The following is a 17,450-nucleotide window of genomic DNA, read 5'->3' as shown; positions in this document are numbered from 1 at the left end:
GTCTCTGAACTTTATATGAAGCTCAGTTGTTCATGAGCTGTTTTCAGAGAGCAGGCTGATTGCTGTCATCAGAGTCTCAGAGGGGTTCTTGATAACCACTATGTTCAAGATGCTCTTCTGCATACAAGAGAAAGGTGGAGAATTTTTGAATATTGGACTGATGAATTCCAAGTTATGCTTTGTGTTTTTTTTTTTTCCCAAGTTATGCTTTGGAAGGATCACTTGGGCAATCATTGCAGCATTATTCATAAGAGAAAAAATATCCTCAATGTTCACCAAGAATGGACATATTAATTATTTTATGGTAATCCTTCCATAGAAGGGAACACCATGCAGTTGTAAAGATGAATGAAGAATCTCTTTCAGCACCAATCTGAAATGATTCTAAGATACATTTTTAAGTAAATGAAGGAAAGTGCAGATAAGGGTGTATAATAAACTTCTGTTTTTAAAAAGGGAGTTGAGGGTAAGATTACACATCTAGATTTGTTTCTATATGCATAGAATACCTTTGACAATATTCACAATATAGACAATGGAAACCCTACTTCATACAATTTTTATAAAGATTAAATGAGTTAATATTAGATAATTGTTTAGAAAAGTGCCTGGCACATAGTACATACTACAGGAGATTTTGTTGAATAAAATAAAAGAGGAATTGCCACAGTGGGCAGACAGGAGATGATAGGCGGCGGTGGAAAGACTTACTTCATCTCATGCTCTCAGGCAACTTTTGAATTTGGTAACATGGGCAAATACTATTATTATTTTTTTAATTATTGACGTGGACCATTTAAAAACTCTTTATTGAATTTATTACAATATTGCTTCTGTTTTTTGTGTTTTGGTTTTTGGCCACGAGGCTTGCAGGATCTTAGCTCTTCAACCAGCATTCCCTGCATTGGAAGGCGAAATTTTAACAACCAGACAGTCAAGGGAAGTCCCCGTGGGCATGTATTATTGATACATATTTTGAAAGTTAAACTTAAGTGTATTCAGATACATAAAAGATAATCTGAGGGGATCAGAGACTGGAAGGAGGTCCCACCCAGCATCCCCGGGAATTAGCTGGAATTGGTCAAAGACTGCATTGTGTAGTGTGAAAGTCAGGACGTGAGGAAAAAGCAGAGGGGGGCGGGTGGACACCAAAACGCCCACGCCCCAGGGCCCACTATAAAAAGCACATTTGAAAACATCAGACTGGAAATGTTTTTTTTATTTTTATTATTATTATTTTTTTAAATAGCCAAAGCTCGTCCCCCCAGGAGGCGTGTTGCAGCTGCGGGCCGTGGCAGTTCCCAGGTGATGTCAGTCCTGGCCCGGCGCCAGCCCCGGCCCCTTGGAGACGGTCTTGGTGGGTTCAGCTTGACTGTTTTTCCTTCCTGAGACTTGAGGACACCTTCCTGTCTCAAAGAAAGCAGCCTTTCCAGGGCTTTCTGAGAGCCTGGGGCGGGGGAGGTGGTGGGCCTGGGCTGAGAGGAGAGAGGGAGGCAGGGGAAGGTAGGTGAGGGGTGGGGAGGAGGGGGAGGCCGCACCGAAGGAGAAGAGTGAAGGCTGGGCGAGCTGCAGACGGGCCCAGCTCCGTCCGGGTGGCTTCAAAACCACCCCACAGGGGACAGGAGGGGGCGTGCTCCTTGGGAATCCAAGACCCGTCTCCCTGACCCCTTCCTCCCGCTGCCCTGGCTGCTGCCTGGGGGGATGCACTGGGGTGGGGTGGGGTTGGGGGCAAGATTCGTTCCCACGGAGTTCCCAGCTGGTCAGCGCCTCCTCTCTTCTCTAAGCTCTGGGCCTATCCCTCTCTACTCTCTGGCTAAAGGCCCGTTGCCAGTATCTTCTGAGCTTTCAGGCGTGGGTTTCTACAGATGGGATGAATTGCAGAGCCGGGTTTGAGGTCTCACTGTGCTCCTCACTGTGTAACCTCGGGTCAGCCACTGCCCCTTTATGGTCGCCACCTATGAAATGGGTCAAACCCGCCTCGCAGGATGGATACGAGACTCTGATTCTGAGACTCTGGTTCCCTCAGTGTGGGCTGGACTCTGGGCAGGGGAGAAGACCCAGACTCAGGGGGATGAACTTCTCCGTCTTGTTCTGGAAGCCCAACCTCTTGGTCCTTCGGCAGGTCTCTGCTAAGCACCCGCTATGTGCTGGCACCGTGTGAAGCCCTGGGATGCTGCCGCGTGATGGTGGAAGCCAGAGGTGTTGTGAGCAGGGGCTCTGGCCCAGCTCAGGGGCCTGGGGAGAGTTGCCTCCTGCCTCGGAACCTCGACACTGAGCGCGTGGACAGCAGAGGAGGAAGATGAAGGGGTGGCTCTGGATTCTGCGTGTATGCTGTCTCTTCAATCGTGTTCAACTCTGTGCAATCCTATGGACTGTAGCCCACCAGGCTCCTCTGTCCATGGGATTCTCCAGGCAAGAACACTGGAGTGGGTTGCCATGCCCTTCTCCAGAGACTCTTCATGCCTGGGTCCAAATCCTGGTCTATCATTCAGTGGCTGAGTGACCATGAGGATGCTAACAGTCCCTGCCTCTCAGGGTTGGAAGAGGTAGATAAATTATGGGTTCATACCACGCCCGGCGCAGACCTGGTGCTCCGTGAGCTCCCCCATGCTTTTCTCCTCTGTCCGCAGAGGCGTGCCTTGCTCTGAGTACTTTGCAGAGCAGCTCTGGATGCCCAGAGGAGATGTGTCAGGGATTATCAGGTTATGTTCAGGGGAGGTCCAAGGACCCACAAGAGCCCTAAGCACTGCATCTCATGCAGGGGTGGCCTGAACAACTTTGCAGGACCTTTGCACACTCAGCAAAGTCTTTTCTTGCCTCCGAGGCATCATCCTTATATTTCTTCTATTCTTTCTCATTCACACACCCCCACAGACGTTGGAAGCACCCATCGTATTTTTACTCTTTGCTCACAGCCTGTTTTTCTGATGGACCTTGGCCTCTATGAGAGCAGGCACCACATCTGTCTTACTCTCTGGTCAGAATGACCTTTTCGATCTTGTTCTGCAAGCTCAGGTTCCGTCCAGGCCCTTACAGGACTGGGCACATACCTGGTGAGGCTGTGTGGGCCAGGGGTGAGAGTTCACTGAGGCTCTGCAGCCAGAACCTGGTTCAAGTCCACTTGCTTGCCAGGGGCCATGTAAAGGTGGGCATGTTCCCTGTGCCTCAGTTCCCGAACCTATAAAATGGAGCCATAACTTGTTGAGTAGGTTACAGGTTACATTAACTTAAGCAAAGTGTGTAGATCAAGACCTGACACCTAGTAGGACCTTAAAAAAAAGTCAGGCACTCTTCCAAGTCTAGAGGATCTGGGCATTCAGAAAATACCAACTCCTAAATTTTACCAGTCTTCCCTCCACAGGGCCAATCTGTCCTAGTTCATATAGCCCTTCTGGTCTACTTGGTGCAGGCTGTGCTAAAACGAGGAAAACCAAGGCCCAGAGAGAGGCAGACACCCACCCTAGGTCACACAGGAACAGTGGCCAAGCCAGGTCTCCTGTCTTCCAACCAGCTCAACCTCAGGATCTCCTTGGTTTCCAGGCCCTGGTGGCCTACCCTCTGACCCTGGTTCCCCCGAGAGCCCAATCTCAGGCTCATGGGGTCTACAAGTCTGGTCTGGATTAGACACGCTGGTAAGCAAACGCCGGGCCCCCCCAGCAGGCTGCCTGGCGGGACCCGTGCTCACAGCTGCTGAAGCTCACAGGGATATAAATCATGGTGGCAGAAGCCTCTGGGGCTGGGACCACCTTAGCCTCCTGAAGGGCACAGTGGCCTGAGAGTCATGGGTAGGAATGCTTGGGTCCACTGGGGGTTTTTCTGTCCTCTGCTGGGGCAGCTGGAACAGGGCAGGTCAGAGCGGGCCAAGAGACCATTGGCAGGCCTTACCTCCTAGAGGGCCAAGATCTCAGCTCTGTTTTAACTTTTTGCTCTGGAGTTCTTTACAAACATGCAGAGAAGCAACAGAAGGAGTGCAAAGAACTCCAATATACCCTCTACCTGGATTCCCCGAGTTTTAAAAGTTCGCCACATTTGCTTTGTCTTACTCTCACTCTCGCAGTTAATTTTTTCTGATCCATTTGATAGTATGTCACCTACATCATGTTCTTCTACTCCATAAAACTTCAGAGTGTGTTTCTGAAGCACCAGAATATCCTCTTACATCACCGTACTGTTAGCAAATTCAGTAAATGTAATGTTGATGTATGTGTGTGTGCTCAGTTGCTAAGCCGTGTCCAACTCTGTAACCCCATAGACTATAGCCCACCAAGCTCCTATGTCCGTGGGATTTTCCAGGCACTGGAGTGGGGTGCTGTGTCATCCTCAAGGGGATCTCCCCAACCCAGGTGTCGAACCTGAGTTTCCTGTGTCTCCTGCACTGGCAAGCAGATTCTTTACCACTTGAGCCACCTGGGAAGCCCCAAGTGTGACACTGATATGATACCTTAATCTGTTGTTCTTACTCCAGTTTTGACAACTGCCCAGTAACATCCTATATAGCATCAACCCCCAGTAGGACAGGGCCCAGCCCAGGGGCATGTGGCATTTTGCTGTCCCTATCTAGACTTTAGATATCAAGCCCACAGGAAGTAAAATATACAATAGCAAGAGATGTAGACAGGTTGAAGAAAGATGGTCAACCTTACATGTGTGTCCCACAGACTGATGATTTTGTAAATCTTCTAATGTTCTCATGATAATTCATCATTCTTGTGATTGTATAGGTTGCTTAATAAATTAACTTGCTGAATATGCTAGAGTTTTGAGGATTCTATTCTGTAGTGTGTTTATTTTTTAAAAATCTAATAGAAGCATCATAAAATGGAAGTGGTCTGGGCTACTGAGGGGAACTAAAAGTGGTGGAGGAACCCTGGGCTAGAGAGAGGGACTTTGCATTCTCAGCTCCAAAAGCTGTGCAACTCTGGCCCTTCGCTGTCCTTCTCTGTTTCTCCATTTCCATGGGTGGCCTCTGAGGCTTTCCAACTTGCAACTGTGGAATTAGAGGAGAGTCCTAAATGGCAGGCAGGAAGACTTGGGCTCCTGGTGGCTCAGCAGAGCCAGGGACTAGCTAGGGGACCTCGGGCAGGTTGCTTGTCTGTATCGGCTCCACTTCCCGTGGTGAAATGATGCACTCTGAGATCCTTCTTGTGCTGATGCTCCTTGCGGCTAAGAAGGCTTGGGTGGAGGGTGTAAACTGATATTTAGGCCTCCCCTTCAGGGTCCAGGTGGCCTGGATGAAGTTGCTCATCCCACCTGCCTCAGTCCTGGGTTTCTCCTCCCTGAACTCCTTAAACTCCTCTAGCCCTGAGTTAAGTCCTCACTCAGGCAATGGAATGGCTGGGTTGTCCCATCCTACAGGCAGAAAGAGTGTGTGTTGGGGGCAAGGATGTTTGGCAAGTGGCTCCCAGAGATACTGGTCCACAGTTGTGCCTCTCCCAAGTCACGTGTGTTGCACTGGCCTTGTAGGTCACATGGGCCCCAAGATATTAACTGTCCACTACCCAGGAATGAGGCCCAGGGAAGACAACAAGCAGCAAAACATGCAGAATGGAGCAGCATGCTGCTGCAAAAAAGCATGAGGCAGCAAAAAAGCATAAAACAGCTCTTTAAACACTGAAGTGTCTCCAAGATGTATTGTCCAGGGGAAAAAAAAAACACAAGTGCAGATCAGTGTGTGAAATGTCACTTCTCACATGGAAAAACAAGATACATGTGATATGCTTGTATCTGCAAAGACTATCTCTACAAGAATCCCTAAGCTCTGGTTAACAGAATTGCCTCTGAGAACCAGAAATGAGTGGCTGGGAGAGGTGACTCGCTGTCAGTTTATTCTGTCTTCTGATGTGTGAGCTCTGTAAGTGCATTGTCTATTTCAAGGGGAATACGACGGAAGCAACCCTGTATGAGGAGGTACGCATGAGGGGCTCCTAGGATGATGCTAATCGCATTTCTTGCTCTGCATGCTGGGTGTGCAGGTGTGCTCAGTCTGTGAAAGTACACTCAATGCCACATGGACTGTCCTGCACTTATGTTACACTTTGATAAAAGTTTTAACTTAGTATGTTGTAAATGATTATTTAAGTATATGTGTTTTACAAAAACTCTGAGGATATTATAGTGTTAACAGTGGTTGTCTTTGGGATGGGTGGTATTTCTAAGATCCTGCAGTATTTGAGTTTATATATATATATACAATGAATACATAAGCAGAGAAATCTATAAATACTTTTTCAGAACCAGTAATCAGTAGAGAGCATTTCTGGAAGGACACACGGAAACTGCTAACAACAGTTGCCTTTGGGGAGGAGCCTGAGGGAGGTACATACTTTTCACTGCTTCTACTGGATACAACTGGTCTTGTTTACCCAGTGCATAAATGGCCTATTAAAAACTATTTAATAAAGCAAAACAAATAATTATTATTCTGTCTCAGCTGTTCTTGCTGGTTAGGGATTAGGCCAGGGAGACTGCGAGGGGTCAAGCAACTTCTCTGGGGTCGCCCAGCAAATCTGGTGGCAGAAGTGGGCCTCTAGCCCAAAGCATCCAACTATCTACTCTGTCCTTACTCCCAGGTTTCCTGCCATTGATAAGGTCACAGTCCTCTTCCCGTGGCTTTGCCAGGGGCTGCCTGGACCTGGGTAGGTGTGGGGTGTACAATGTGCTTTCCTAATTAACTCCCGAAGGGGGACTGTTTGCTGATCTGCAAAATGGGTGGCTCCATTTCAGGCTCTAACTGAGGGCCAAATACAGGGTGTGACAGAGTGGGTGCAGCATGGAATCTGGAGCCAGTCTTCAGCTGGTAAAAAGTGTCTGTTAAAAAAAATAAAGAAATAGGCATATGAAAGTACCTGGAGGAAAGGGCGGCTGCCTGGCTTTGCTGTCTCTCCTGGCCCCTCTCCTTGTTCCCTGCCTTCAGCTTCCCCAGCTTCTCTGATCCTGGACCCACAGGGACAGAGCCCCACAGAGAGAGTCAAGAATGGCTCCACTGACCAGCCGTTCCCATCGCCCTCTTGGCTGGACCTGTGAGATGGGGAAACACCACCTCCCACCTCTCAGAGCTGCTGGGAGGATAACAAGGGTCACAGGTGCTGGCACCCCGACTGGGGCATCTCCAGGGCAGGGGAAGGAGCTCACTTTGGGCTTTACAGGTGAACAGACCTCACATCATCACCCTGCCATGTGCCAGCCATGCGCCTTTGGGTGTCATTATTTCTTCAAACCATCTCAGTTACAACAGGGGTAAGAGTACCCCCTGTTAGCACATACTCATTTGCACATGCGGAAAACCACATGCCTCCCCAACCCTGTTTGTAAAGACATGGATAAGGCATAGATTAAAGTGTGGCACGTTCACAAGATGGAACAAACAGCTACTAAAGAAATGAAGAGAACCCTTTTCCTTTATGTACTGACTTGGGATAACAGCCAAACTAGATTAACAGGAAAAAAAAAAAAACGCATGGAGCAGAAAGAAGGTAACAAGGGGCTACTGTCTATGTAAAGGGTAGAAGAAAACATACATGAGTATTTCTGTATTTGCTTGGTTATTCACATGGAATAGATAAGTCACACAAAACTAGTGGCTGAGCCTGTCTGCAGCGGGAGAACTGTGGCCAGAGGACAGGAGGGAGGGAGACTTGTTTTTTTACTACATACCCCTCTGTACCTTTTGAATCGTGAACCGTGTGGATGAATACATTCCTCATTCAAAAATAAATAAAATTAAGATTTTTCTTTTACCAACCACACCAGATACCCAACAGTTGTTCAAGAAGACAGTGATGAAAAACTAGTTATCTCGATTTCTGGAGAGGGAGACCCCTATCGTCCTTCAGCCCCACTCCCTCCAGGATACAGGGTAGCACCTGTGACACCTGTGTCTCTTCCAAGGTCCAGGAGAAGGGCCACCTCTGACCTCTGATGTCCCTAGGCCCCTCCCTTCTGCAGCTGGGAACATCTTTTACTTAAAAATACCTTTTATTTTAAACCCATCAGTTCTCTCTCTCACACATACACCCACACTCATCCATAGACACACACATCCTCTGTCACCAACAGTCTATGTTTTTCCAAAAGATCTGCCTTGTCTCTGACCAGCCAGGGCTGGGGCCGGCTGGACGGGTCCTCACGGCTCTCCAGGGTGGGGCGGAGATGTCCCAGGGGGCCTGCTCTGAGGGTCATGGGCCCAGGTCATTGTCCTCTGGTCCCTCCACAAAGAAGGGACCCAGGTTTGGCTCCTGGGGTCTTCTCCCCTGTTCACCTAGTGGCTGGCCTCTGGCCTTCTTCTCAGGGTCCTGCTTGGAGCAAATGACACAGGGATCCAGGCTCATCTCCGTGGCACTCGAAGTGGGGCTACCCCCCTCACTTTCAAGCAGCTGCCCCCCAGGTCACGACGGCTTCCCTGTGGGAAGGGAAAAAAGAGGTATTAAGGGCTTCAACTGTCTCCTTGAACCCTGGAACTAACTTCTGTGCCCAGCAATAGGGGACTTGATAAACACATCAGTTAGCCACACAGTCAACTTCATGAAGCAGAAGGCAGAAGACACTATATGGACTAACAGGGGATGATGCTGCAATAGCATTTAAAGACAAGACCGAGGACTGAGTGCCTGCTCCTGTGTGCTGAGATGTCCAGAGAGGGCACATGGGAAACTGCTAATGGGTTCATCAGAGAAGAAGACTGTGATAAGGAGGAGACAGGATGGGAGGGAGGCTTTTTAAAAAAACTCTATATACTTTTTTACCTTTTTCATTTCTTTTTTTTTTACCTTTTACATTTCTTCCCCATGTAATCCGTTGCTTAAAAAAATCCAACACAGGTTAAGTCATACAATTTTACACTCAAGGGTATAACACATTCCACAGTGGTTCTCCTGCTGCCCGGGCTGTAGACTCAGTGGCCTCCTCATCAGCCTCAAAATTAGATTCTGGAATTCTGGCCTCCCTGCCTTCATTCAAGGGGTTCCCAGGAATATGCACTCTGGTCCTGTCCTGGGATGTTTTCTCTGTTCCTGCAATTGCCTGGCACTCCTTGCCTTTCTGGGGCCAGGATAAAACCCAGAAGGGGAATATGGGATCTCTCTGTTCTCCCATCAGGCTGGGAACTCAGTGGGGTGGCTGGAGAAAATCCTTCACTCGTAGCCCCAGTTCCAGCCTGGGAACTGGCATGGAGCAGTTACCAACCAATGCTGCTTGGATCAGGGGTGTCCACTGGAAGACGAGCTAATGGTGGCAGCCCTGGAGGCCACCTGTTTCCCTCACGCGGCAGGGACAGTCTCTCCCCGCTATTCTGAGGTCTGACACCAGGGTTTCAGCCTTACTGTAAGCCAGCAAAGTCACAGACATTACAGCGCCCCCTCTTTTGCGTCCTCCAGCATTGCATGAATGGCTCAGAGGCACCCAGCCAGTTGGTAAAAAGGGCTGTGCTAGAAAATCCATGTTCTTCAGTCTGTCTGGTTTTCAGGACATAGTGGGGTCTGAAATCCCACTGTAAACGCTCATTCCTGAGCCTGACTAGGGGATGACGGGACCAGCCTTTTTCTCAGCCATCTAGAGAAATAGCTGACCATCTGGGAGCTCTGCCCCCTGCCCCCCTCCACTCCTGGGCCCAGGTTGGGGCAGATCCATCCAGATGCAAGCCCAGCCTCCCTTGAGGCTCTCTGGGCCCAGGGACAGCGTGTTCATTCACAGGCAAGGCTATTTTGAGGGCTGAGGCCACAGTCCCAGCAGAGCCTGGGGCTTGGGCTTCTCAGACAAACTCTGGCAGCCACAGCTGAGAAGGGCGGATGGGGGTGGCGCGGGGTTGGGGGGGGGGGGTCTTGTTGAGGTTGGAGGATAGAAAACCAGCTTCCCACCTTTTCAGGGTCAGGAGAGCCGCCTCTGACCCATGTCTGGCAGTCATCGTGAGACTGGCATTTCCCTGAGAATGCTGAGACTGTTTACCTCCCTGAACCTCAATCTCTTCATCTATGAAATGGGGACAAAATGATTCTACTTGCCACCACAGAGGTGCAGCCAAACGCAAGTGCAGCTGTGAAAGAGGCTTGTAAACTGCCAAACACATTTAGAAGAGGCCTTGACTAGGCCCCAGATTCTCTGTCCTTTTGCCCCCGAGTGCCAAGGGCTCCGAGAAGCACTGTAGTTAGTAGGTGCTCAGAGTAAAGCAGACCTAGCTTCAACCGCAGCTTTGTCTTGGACCACCTGTCAGACCTCGGGCAAGTGACTTCAGCTCACGGAGCCTCAGTTTCCCCATGTGGGATTACCATGAGGATTATACACATTGACACAGGTAAAGCCCTTAGCAGAGTCAGGAACATAGCGAGTGTTCAATGAACATTCAAAAGTGTTAGCATCAGCATCACCTGATGATGGCATCTCCTTGCCCTACTGCTCCTGGGCTGGTACCCCAAGTGGGGAAGGCATTACAAGATGATCTTATGTGACCCCTACCCTCAGGTGACAAAAGGGAAAACAGGGCAAAGACAAGAACCCCCTACTTCCCCTTGCTATTTCTACCACAGAGGGCCACACCTAACCCCTCCTTAAACAAGATGTTGCAAGGAGCTATCTCCATGGTGACCCCAACCCCTGACCAGCCAGCTTGGGGCGAGACGGTAGCTCGGAGTGAAGGGATAGAATCCGGGGCTTTAGAGCTTTCTGGAAGGCTCCCATGGGCTCCCCAAGACAGCCAGTTTTCATCCAGTTGAGTCCCCAAGTCTTTGAGAAGCCAGAGCCGGCCAGGATCGCCCTTTCTGCCTATTCCCAGAGGAGTCTGTGGACTTGAGAGCATGGCTTCTGCAGCCAAATTTGGTTGGGTTCTAGGTCCTGTAGACAGATCCCAGGGAAGGGGCCAGATCCAGGCGAGGCCCTGAGACCAGCAGAGAAGCCCCCAGGCTACCTGCTATATGGGTGGGCACATGACAGACACACCCTCTCCCCCAGGCCTACTGTTACCAGGCCTTCCCACACTAACCTTTCCTATTTCCCAATCGAGCAGGCTTGAGTTTGAATCCTGGCTTCTTCATGGGCAGTATCTGAACCAGTAATGGCATTTCTAAGCAGGTAGGGATAACTAGAGCACCTTCTTCTCCAGCTATTGGGGGTTTTTATCTTTTTTTTCTCTTTTCTGCACCATGCAACATGTGGGATCTTAGTTCCCTGACCAGGGATGGAACCTGTGTTTCCTGCATTGGAAACTCAGAATCTTAACCTCTGGACCTCCAGGGAAGTCCCTGCTGGGGGATTTTAATGGTAACACATGGAAGGCAGTTAGCACGAGAGATCAGGGCTCATCAAGACTGCTGACACCGCTGTCACTGGCCTGTCTTCGCCTCCCCTTTGTGTGTTGCCACTTTCAACATCTTCCCTTCTTTAGGTCATGGTTTCTGATCCCAGCTCTGCCTGTGCCTTGCTCCTAGAACACCTTCCCCTACCCTTCAACCTGCCTGCCTCCATCCTCAAGCATTGTCGGGAACTTAGCCCCTGGGTCAGGGGCTTCCTCTGACCCTGACAGTCCCTTTGTGCACCCTCATCAGACCCTAGCATCCCTCTTTTCACCTCCAGGCCCTGCCCTGACCCCACACTGGGAGTTCCCGACTGCAGTGCACAGGCACCTACCACCTGCTTCTCTGGGAATGTTCTCAGAGCCAACAAAAAGCAGCTGTCAGGTAGTTGAGGTTTGCTGAACTGAGTGAATGGGTGAAAGGCAGTCAGGGAATATCGCTAAGGGCCCAGTCAGCCCTTCACAGCCTGAGCTGGATTGCCCGCAGGCCCATCCTAGCTTCTCAGTCCAGCCCAGAGCACAGACCAGAACCCATAGCTGGGAGTAACAGGGACCCTGGATAGAGTTCAAGTCTGAGCCTACCAAGACTGACTTAGGGAAACGGAGGCAGCCATCAGGGTGGGAGGCCAGGATGGGAGTCTGATGAGCTGGAAGGGGGTGGTCTGAGGCTAGGACCCAGGGGCTTTCCTCAAACAGAGTGAAGAGGGGAGCTGGGGCAGCTTTGAGAACCAAAGACTGGGGGACCCTCAGAGGCCTGACTCCAATCCCTCATGCTTTTTTTACTTTTTATTTTATATAGAGTTGATGAACAGCATTGTGTTAGTTTCAGGTGTAGAGCAAAGTGATTCAGTTATACACACACATGTATCTACCCTTTTTTAGGAGAAGGGGACGACAGAGGACGAGATGGTCAGATGGCATCACCAACTCAATGGACATGAACTTGAGCAAACTCTGGGAGCTGGTGAGGGACAGAGAAGCCTGGCGCGCTGCAGTCCATTGGGTGGAAGAGAGTCGGACACAACTGAGTGACTGAACAACAATCATTATTCAAATTCTTTTCCCATTTAGGTTATTACAGAATTCTGAGCAGTGTTCCCTGTGCCCTCAATGCCCTGTCACTTTCCAAAAGGCCATGGGCCGGTCAGGGACTCTCTCAGCCTCAGTTTCTGCAGCTGTAAATGGAAGCTGCTGGGATGCAAAGCGGTCACACAGACAAGACTCCTTACGCTAAGAAAAGCCCAGGCCAGCAGGGGAAAGGCTAGGGGTGAAGCAGGCTCTCTGGGGCTGTTGCAAGGGGAGAACCAGCTTTCAGCCACAAGTGCCCCTCAGCGACCTCTGCGGCTGCTCACCCTTACCCAGTCCCTACCAGCCTGGTACCCATCCTTACCTAGGAGAGACCATGGGAGCCTACCTCAAGCTCTGCCCGGATGACTCAACAATGCCTTTCCTGGACGCGCCGTCCCTTTAGGGGGTGGGTATCCTCAGGGAACCCCTCATTCATGCTTACTGCTCATGAGCTGGGTGCTTCGGGCTCTTGGCTGGGGCTGTGCGTCCCCTTTTCTTCTAACCTCTTGCCCCTTGGTCAGTCTCAGGATGCAGAACAAATCTTTAACAAAAAGGGCAGTTCAGGGCACACACAACCAGCAGACCCAGAGCCTGCATTCTGGCTTCCGAGCTGGGTGATGAGGGCAGCCCTGAGACTCAGATCCTGATAAAACCAGCAAAGCTACCTGTCTGATGGGGGTTCCTGCGAAGGTAAAAAGAAAGAAGACCACGAAGGCGCCCCTACAGAGGTAGGGCCTGCTGCTGCTGCTAAGTCGATTCTCGTGTCCAACTCTGTGCGACCCCATAGACGGCAGCCCACTAGGCTCCTCTGTCTCTGGGATTCTCCAGGCAAGAATACTGGAGTGGGTTGCCATTTCCTTCTCCAATGCATGAAAGTGAAAAGTGAATGTGAAGTCGCTCAGTCGCCCGACTCTTAGCGGCCCCATGAACTGCAGCCTACCAGGCTCCTCCGTCCATGGGATTTTCCAGGCAAGAGTACTGAAGTGGGTTGCCATTACCTCTCCGAGGTACAGCCTATGTTATGTTAAAATGCCTTTGTTATGATCTCCCCACGCGCTCTTCCCAGCACACCTCTAGTTGGAGCGAGTGTCCCTGGATGAGCAATCTCCATCCTCTAAATTACGCCTGAGCGCCGGGCTTCCCTGCACCCCGTGTTTGGGGGACACTGTGAGCTGTTGTGCTCCACACCAAACCCTGGGCTTGGACAGCCGCACCCCCGACGACTCCGTGTCGCTTCCCCCCTCTCTTCACTGGGGTCTCTGCCCCTCTCTTGCTACCTAAGGGGCCAGTTCCCTGACCCCACGGGCGCAGTGCTGGAGCGCGGCGCGCACTCACCCCCTTGCGCTGGTTGCTGAGGCAGAAGGTGCAGATGGAGCGTGGCTGGCGGCCGCCGTCGGGGGCGGCGGAGACAGCGCTCTTGGCACTGCCGGCAGCTCGGAAGCACGGCTGCCCGTCGTCGGCCGCGTCGCCCAGCAGCAGCACGTTGGCCAGATGGGCGATGTAGCTGGACGCCAGGCGCAGCGTCTCGATCTTGGACAGCTTGCGGTCCACCGGCTCGGTGGGGATGAGCGTGCGCAGCGCCGTGAAGGCCGTGTTCACGCTCTGCGTGCGGTCCCGCTCCCGCGCGTTGGCCGCCTGCCGCTGTCGCACCACCACCACCGGGCCCGCGCTGCCCGCCGCCCGCCGCCCGCCCCCGGGGCCCGGGCCGCGCCGTGCCGCTTCCAGGCCCTCGCAGCAGCCGAACGACTGATCGGAGGCGTCGCTTTCGCTCCGGTTCTCCTCGTCCTCGCTCAACAGCCGCACGTCCGGGTACAGCACGTGCGCGCCGACGGGGCGCAGCAGTGCGAACGCCATGGGCACCCGGCCTAGTCCCTGGATGAGCAGCGTCCTGGCGCTGGCCGCGCCCCGCCGTGCGCTCCCGCGCGCTCCCACGGCCCCTCCGGCCGCAGCCTTATAGCCGAGGGAGGGGCCAGTCCGGAGGCCGCCCCGGCCGGGGCGGGGGGGGCTCCGCCCCGGCCAATGGGGAGGCTGCCGCCGCCACCCGGCCAATGGCTAGGCGCCCACCGCCCCCGTCCCCCAGGTTGAAAGCGGCCCGCGAGCTGGTGGCCCGCCCTGAATGCTCCAGGTCCCCGCTGACGAGCTGGGTAAACGTGGGGGTCGGCGAGGGTGGGATGGGCTGTACTCAGATCCAGACTCATCTTCAGCCTAGACCGCCGGGAGACTGCGGGCAGATCCCTTCTCTCTTGGCTTCAATTTCCTTGTTTGGAAAGAGGGTTACAGAGAAACCAACTCGGGTTTTTCTGCCCTCAAATTCTGCTGTTGTGATGCTGCAACTCACGTGTTGTCAAATAAGGGAAGCGGGGGAGCTTTTAACTTGATAAATTCCCAGATTCCTCCCAATCTGATTCAGCAGACCCAGGAATCTGCATTCTCTACAGGATGGTGGTGTCCACGGAGAACAGTCGGAGAAACACTAATAATCTTTCCAAATAAGGACTCAGCGTTGTCACGTCCCTGACAACAAACTTAGAAGGGAGAGGGGGAGAGAGAGAGAAAACGAAAACGAAACACACAAACGCCAGTAGCTCTATTCATTCATTTATTCTTTCAACAAATACTTACTGAGTCCTGGCTATGCCAGGCATGGTTTTAGGTGAGAAGAGAAATGTGAACAAAACGAATTCTTGGCTTTCACAGAGTTGACATTTTGGTTGAGGTTCTACTACCAAAATGGTTGTGCCAGACACAAGGCTGCGTGATGGTGACTGTTCTCTGCTAAGTTGTGGGGAGGTGCCTCTGATTGACAGAGGAGAGCTCTGTCCTTCAGGGTGAGTGGAGCACTGGCCCTAGCCTGCGTGTCTTCACGATCACCCCTGTTCTGTCTCCACCCCCGATACAAGGAGAGCTTCTATCCCTTACTCCCCACAGTCCCATCCTCTACGGCTGCCTGCTGCAGCCGTGGCTCCCAATCCACACCCTCCCCTTTCCTTCTGCTTGAAGTGCCAACACCACCCCCTCAAAACACAGGCGCTTACAGAGACAGGGGGTGGGAGGAACTATCTTCCCTTGTTGCCTTCCTTCCTTCTGGAAACCTTAGATTGTTCAGCCAGATTTCTGACACGTCCTCTTCCTCAGAGGCTCTGGGAAGAATTACCGAGATGATGATGGTTGCTGGGATCCCCGGGTTGCTCATGTCCCTTTCCTAGCTCCCTTCTGTGGGGCTGGCCTAACCTGGATTCACTTGACCTTGACAATAACTTTCTCTTTGGCCCACATGGCAGCCCGTGAAGCAGAGAGAGCCCAGGGAGTGAAGTTGGAGGAGCTCTAGGTGCTTTAGGCTCCATCTTTCTTCTGAGCATCAGTTCTCTGGACTGTTGCCTCCCAGCTCTGCCATGCTGTGCTTTCCTGGCTCTCCAGATGCAGGCCAGAACTGGGGAGAGACAGGGAGCTGGAGGGTTTCCCTTGGCCTCTGGGAGAGCAGTCCCTGAAGTCTTCAGGCCCTAGGGCCTTCAGGAAGGTCTGTTCCCACACCTGGCTCTCCCCCCACCTCATTTGACCATGACCCCAGCCAGGCTGGGATTTGGAGTGGAGGAGAAGGCGTCTGCTCGGCCCCCTCCCTGCAGGGCCAGCCCCACACACAGCCTCAGGCCAGGCTGCTGCTTCCTGAGCCGTGAATTATTACAGGGAGATTTCCTTCCCTGTCTGCGCCTCCTCACAGGGGCTCCCGCTCCCTTCACTTTCGCTTCCCCCCCTACCTTCTCCCCCTCTCTTCTGCTCTGGACCCTCAGGCAGCTTGAGATTGCTCTGTCCAGCCCCCTCCCCTTCCAGCACGACCTGGAGGAGCCAAATAGGGCGTGAACTGGGCCCGGAAGGCGGGGAGGGGGGCTTCCTTGGAAGGCGCATTCATTCATTCGCTCCTCAGGCAGGTTTTGACACAGGGGACCCTGGGAGTAAAATAAAACCATGAATGAGACTCAAGGCCTTCTGCCGTCCAGAGGGGAAGGCAAGCTGTAAACAAAGAATTCCAGGACAATGTGGACAGTGCAAGCCAGGGCCTGGCATCAGAGAGACCCAGTTCCGGCCCAAGGTTAGCTGCCTCTTGGAGTCTCAGCTTCCTGCTCTGAAAACAGAGGAGTAATAACAGTACTTATTCCTAGGGCTTCCCTGATGGCTCAGTCGGTAACGAATCTGCATGCACTGCAGAAGATCTGGGTTCGATCCCTGGGTCAGGAAGATCCGCTGGAGAAGGAAATGGCTACCCACTTCAGTATTCTTACCTGGAGGATTCCATGGACAGAGAAGTCTGGCATGCTACATCCGTGGGGTCGCAAGAGTTGGACAGGACTGAGCGACTAAACCACCGCTTCCACATTCCTAGAGCTTTTGGTGGTTGTTCCCTGAGTTGATGCCAATAAAACTGGGGCCTGGCACACGGAATGCACAATGGCTAGCAGTGGTCGGTGTTAGCTGTTAGCCGTATCAGGGGCTGGACCCTGCCGAGGAGCATTCTGCCTGGGAAGGCACTGAGCAGCTTGGACTCTCTGGGGCCTTTTCCCCAGGAGGAGGAGGGGGCTCCTGCCACATTCTCAGCCCACCCACACTAGACTTTCAGCCCCTCCCCTCTTCTGTTCCTCAACCAGCTCCAGCAACGCGGGACTTCTTGCTATCCCTGGAGCACACTTCTCCCAGGCGCCAACTGTCCCCAAATATTCCCAATGCTAGTTCCCTTCCTTCCTCCCCATCTTCCCTCAAATCTCATCTTCTCAGATAGGCCTTCACTACCCGCCAGCACCTCTCTGGCTATCCCTCTCCCCTTCCCCTGTTTTATTTTTTTCCAGAGTATTTATCATTTCTTTCACTCATTCATTTATTCATTCATCCACAAGCATTAATTGAGTACCTACTCTGTGTCAGGCGTGGTTCTGGGTCCTGGGAATACAGCGGCGAACAGACCACATATTTACCTGTCTGCCAGCTGTCTATCTTCATCAGGAAGATAAGTCCCCTGCATATGAACAAGTTCCAGCCCGAGAGGGTGTTCAAAAGTCCAATTTGTTCGTAAGTCCAACAAAGTTAGCTGAGGTACTCAACTAACATTATCGGC

At 52.0% G+C, this 17,450-nt stretch overlaps 1 protein-coding gene across 2 annotated transcripts; it reads right to left on the bottom strand.

Annotated features, from left to right (window-relative positions):
• Positions 1-4,658: 4,658 nt before the first annotated feature.
• TCF15 (transcription factor 15) lies at positions 4,659-14,261 on the bottom strand. 2 transcript variants are annotated; one of them, XR_010661288.1, is made up of 3 exons: positions 13,682-14,261; positions 8,258-8,398; positions 4,659-6,807 (listed from the first exon to the last, which is right to left on the bottom strand). XR_010661288.1 is itself a non-coding variant. In XM_065919731.1 (2 exons), exons 1-2 carry the CDS (start codon positions 14,198-14,200, stop codon positions 8,324-8,326), a joined length of 594 nt encoding a protein of 197 aa, XP_065775803.1. In that variant the 5' UTR covers positions 14,201-14,261; the 3' UTR covers positions 7,430-8,323. The 2 variants fall into 2 exon arrangements, 1 of the variants encoding a protein (XP_065775803.1); XM_065919731.1 differs by lacking the exon at positions 4,659-6,807 and having other exon boundaries at positions 7,430-8,398.
• Between the last annotated feature and the right edge of the window lie 3,189 nt (positions 14,262-17,450).

The sequence above is a fragment of the Muntiacus reevesi genome, chromosome 2 (genome assembly GCF_963930625.1).
Source record: "Muntiacus reevesi chromosome 2, mMunRee1.1, whole genome shotgun sequence".
Lineage (NCBI taxonomy): Eukaryota > Metazoa > Chordata > Mammalia > Artiodactyla > Cervidae > Muntiacus > Muntiacus reevesi.
Note: the sequence above shows the minus strand (reverse complement) of the source record. Positions and strands in the feature narration are given on the sequence as shown.

What these genes read in the sequence shown, in the direction of transcription:
- TCF15 (XM_065919731.1), bottom strand. Translation starts at nt 14,200, where the DNA reads ATGGCGTTCGCACTGCTGCGCCCCGTCGGCGCGCACGTGCTGTACCCG. An exon ending in TCAGCAACCAGCGCAAGGGG is followed by an intron (nt 8,399 to 13,681) that starts GTGAGTGCGCGC and finishes CCCTTCCCACAG; the next exon opens with GGAAGCCGTCGTGACCTGGG.